General features: G+C 33.4%; 1 protein-coding gene across 1 annotated transcript; it reads right to left on the reverse strand.

Moving 5' to 3' along the window:
- Positions 1 to 2,100: 2,100 nt before the first annotated feature.
- NCS54_00331400 (Methyltransferase domain containing protein) lies at positions 2,101 to 3,835 on the reverse strand (the record flags this gene model as incomplete). Its single annotated transcript, XM_053148893.1, has 10 exons — positions 2,101 to 2,185; positions 2,230 to 2,646; positions 2,711 to 2,823; positions 2,882 to 2,906; positions 2,960 to 2,997; positions 3,049 to 3,071; positions 3,134 to 3,256; positions 3,499 to 3,589; positions 3,651 to 3,686; positions 3,800 to 3,835. The coding sequence occupies 10 exons, from the start codon at positions 3,833 to 3,835 to the stop codon at positions 2,101 to 2,103; spliced, it is 987 nt and encodes a 328-aa protein (XP_053004868.1).

Here is a 3,835-nt window from a genome sequence, read left to right on the forward strand (position 1 = left end):
ATAAAAAGTAGTTTTTAAAAATCTAAAAAAAATACTATATAGTTTTATTTTTAATTAAATAGCTAAAAATACTTTATTTAGGTTTTTAATTATTTTATACTTAGTTTTAAAACTTAAAGGTTTTATTATTTTTACCTATATAGTATAATATAATATATACTTACTTATAATATATACTTATTATATATATTATATATTATTTATAATAAATATTAAGACTTTTTATAATATTAAATAAAAAAACTAAAAAAGTCTTATAATTAATTAAAATCTAGCTATATAGCTATAAATATAATTATATTAAGAAATAAGATTATTAATATTATAAGTTTTAAAAAGTTAATTCTTAGAGTTAATATTAAAATCTTATAGACTTAAAAAGAATTAATATTAAGGCTTAATATTAGACTTAATAATAAATAAAAATCTATAATATATATAATAAGCATATATTATAGGCAAGTATATATTATACTATACTATATAGGCAAAAATAATAAAACCTTTAAGTTTTAAAACTAGGTATAAAATAATTAAAAACCTAAATAAAGTATTTTTAGCTATTTAACTAAAAATAAAACTATATAGTATTTTTTTTAGATTTTTAAAAACTACTCTTTATATATAAATAGTAATTTATATAATATAAATAGGTTTTTTCTATATTAGCTTAGTAATTATTTTTTAAAAATCTAAGAAAAATATTATAGCTTTTATATTTAATAAGAAGTCTAACTCTCTAGTTTTAGTCTATAAAAGCTTAAATTAAATTTTAAAGAATTCTTTTAATATTTTCTTTTATAGTAAAAATATAAGTACGATGCATACTTGCCTGCGATATATGCTTATTATATATATCAAGTTTAATTATTTCAATTTATCTAATTAAATATATAATATATATACCTTAGCTTATATAAATATATAAATAATAATAATTTTAATAGTAATATTCATAATAACTAAAATGTATTATAAGAATATTTAATTTTTAATAATTCTTTTAATAAAAAACAATAATATATATATATATATATATATATATTTAATATTATAATACAAAGATTTAGAGTTAAATATTTTAAGATCTTACTAAGAGTATTTAAGCTTTACTTTTTTAATATAATATAATATATTTAAAATTAATAATAGGTAAATTAAGGTATTACTTTAATATATAGTTTTATATATATTTACTAAAAAGAAAAGAAATCCTATAATTAGAGATCTCTAAGTATTTGTTTTATAATCTTAGTAGAAAGGCTAAGTATAAAAGCTATTACTTATGGCTAAGATATAAGTAATATTAATATCTTTAAGAAATAGCTTTAATTTTAACCTTAACTATAATATATAGCTTTATATTTTTTCTTAGGTTGAGATATAAAATAAAATATAATATATATATTTTATTTTATTATATTTACTTAAAGAGATTAATATAAAAATTATATATACTTATTTATATTTCTATTTAGCTATTACTATAACTTATTAATTAAAGTATAGTATTATTTTATAAATAATGTTTTAATATAATTTAACTTATAACACATTTAACTATAAAAAATATTAAAGAAAGTATAATATATATTATATATAATAAATAATAGTTATATATATTAGTAGATTTATTATAATTCTTTTTACTACTACGTATTATTTTAATTTTATTTTTTATTATAGTTAATATTTAATAGATTTGTATTATACTCTAGCTATTACTTAAATTTAATAAAGACCTCTATAACTCTCCTAACCTAAACCCTACTTGTATTATTAATGGGGCATATAGAACATAAAAGATCCTATTTGGAGTCACTCCCAAAGTATGTGTGCCTAGTCTTGATTACGTTCTAGGTCGAGGCTATACATGGTTCACTGAAATCTGGGTTTCATTCATCTTCGACGAGTGCTAGGACGAAGATGGCGATCAGTACAGAAGAGCGGCAGGAGACCTCAACAGCTATACAACTGGCCATGTGGGCAACTACAACGTATCAATCTTGACCCAAAGGGTGATTTGACTGATATATGATGAGCGCTGCTCCACACCGATTATCACAATCATGCCTCAGGCAATAACCCAGTTCCGTCAGCTCATCCCTCCGCTGATAGAGATGTCGACGGTGACACGGCCGTCGGATCCGATGACCGGACCGGCTTGCGGCCATAAACTACATATCTGCATCTATTAGCGACTCTCTGCTTCAGGAGCACGCGACTCACACTGGCCAATAAGCATGCACAGTCGTATCTCTCAGTGCTTTCCTCGCCTTAGCCACCAGCGCCAGCACCTCCTCCCTCGACCAGCCCAGTCCGCGCGTTAGGGGCGCCAGTGCCGCCGCCTCCAGCGCATAGTCAGTATTAATCAGGCTCCACTTACCTAGGTCTTTATACTTCTTGTCGCGCGGCCATTGATTCGTTGGCCACTTATACACTGTCTCAACTACGCCTTCGAAGCCCACGGCTTCCATAGTCGACTTGCGCTCTTCCGCAGCGGTAGTAGACCGCCCCAATTTCTCCAGGCCCTCCTGTATAAGAGCCATCCACCTCAATAGGTCGGAGGTTTCGGAGAGAGTGCCGTCATCACAACGTAAGTGGCCAATGTCCTGGGCTTCGAAGTAGCCACCGGGTTGGAGTTGGCTAGATTGAGTCTGTTGTCAGTCATTGGACACGGAAAGACACCAGGGATAGGGCCAAGGCGGACTTGAAGGCATTCTCCACGATGTTGAAATTATCAGCGAAACTCCCCATTGTCATCCGGCAAAAGATAAAGTCGAACGTCTTAGACCACGTCCACTCCTTCTCGAGATCGTCTATCTTGTTATAAGAAGTTAGCATCTTGGCTCTCAAATGATCGTTCGCTTCCTCTCAATACCTCGAAAGAACAATTTGGTGGTACGCTACGAGCTGGTCAGTAACAATATCTATGGCTATGAAAGGACAATAAGCTTACAAGGTTGGTTGCCCCGGGTTGAGATCAACACCGATTACCTAGCTTATTCATCAGCAGAGGGAAGTCGAACATAGTGAAAGAAAGCAGACCTCCGCCTCAGGATGAGCGTCGGCTTGAGGTTGAGTTAGCAATAAACTAGGTAATATCGAAAAATATATCAGCTTGGGAACACACCGTACTCTATCGCCCAGATACCGGTGCCCGTACCAAGGTCGAGAACTCTGGCGGCACCATCATTTTTGGGACACAGGCAATGTCTGCCCTCGATGGTCAGGGTCATGGCATGATGCTGCAAGTCTGGGTTGCTGTCAGTGCCTCCTTGCTGTCGGCTGGCCGGCCGGGAGATTCTGTGGTTCGAACCTAATCTTTCTATCTCCCTCTAGGGAAGTAGATGGTTATCTTGAAGTTCTAAGAAGTTCGACGTCCCACGGAATGTGTAAAATGTGTAATTACCTCATCATTCGGCATGAAATATTCTGTTGCATATCCGTCAGCAAAAGGGTGATATGGGGATGGATCCCGACGGCGGGGATTCTCACTGCCTGCACTCATGGCATGATATGTCCGGCCGTTCTCCTCCTGATATGCAAAGATGCTTGATCTCAGCGATGCCAGAGACTCGCTCAGTGGCTATGAACGAGTTAGTCGGTCCTTCGCATTACAATCGGTGGTTCCACAGCTGCGAACCTACCATTTCCAGGGCAGAGTCGGCGTCTTCGTCTGCGACCTGCGAAAGTATCAGCTTTGGTTTCGAGGGCGGCAGGGTGGTAGCGGGGTTGCAGAGGGGCTGCAATGGTGCTCTAATTCTAGTGAGTCGCTCTAAGGAGACGAATAACATACAATCTGCGTTCCATTCGCCGGCAATAATTCATCCAT

The sequence above is a fragment of the Fusarium falciforme genome, chromosome 2 (assembly GCF_026873545.1).
Source record: "Fusarium falciforme chromosome 2, complete sequence".
Taxonomy (NCBI): Eukaryota; Fungi; Ascomycota; class Sordariomycetes; order Hypocreales; family Nectriaceae; genus Fusarium; species Fusarium falciforme.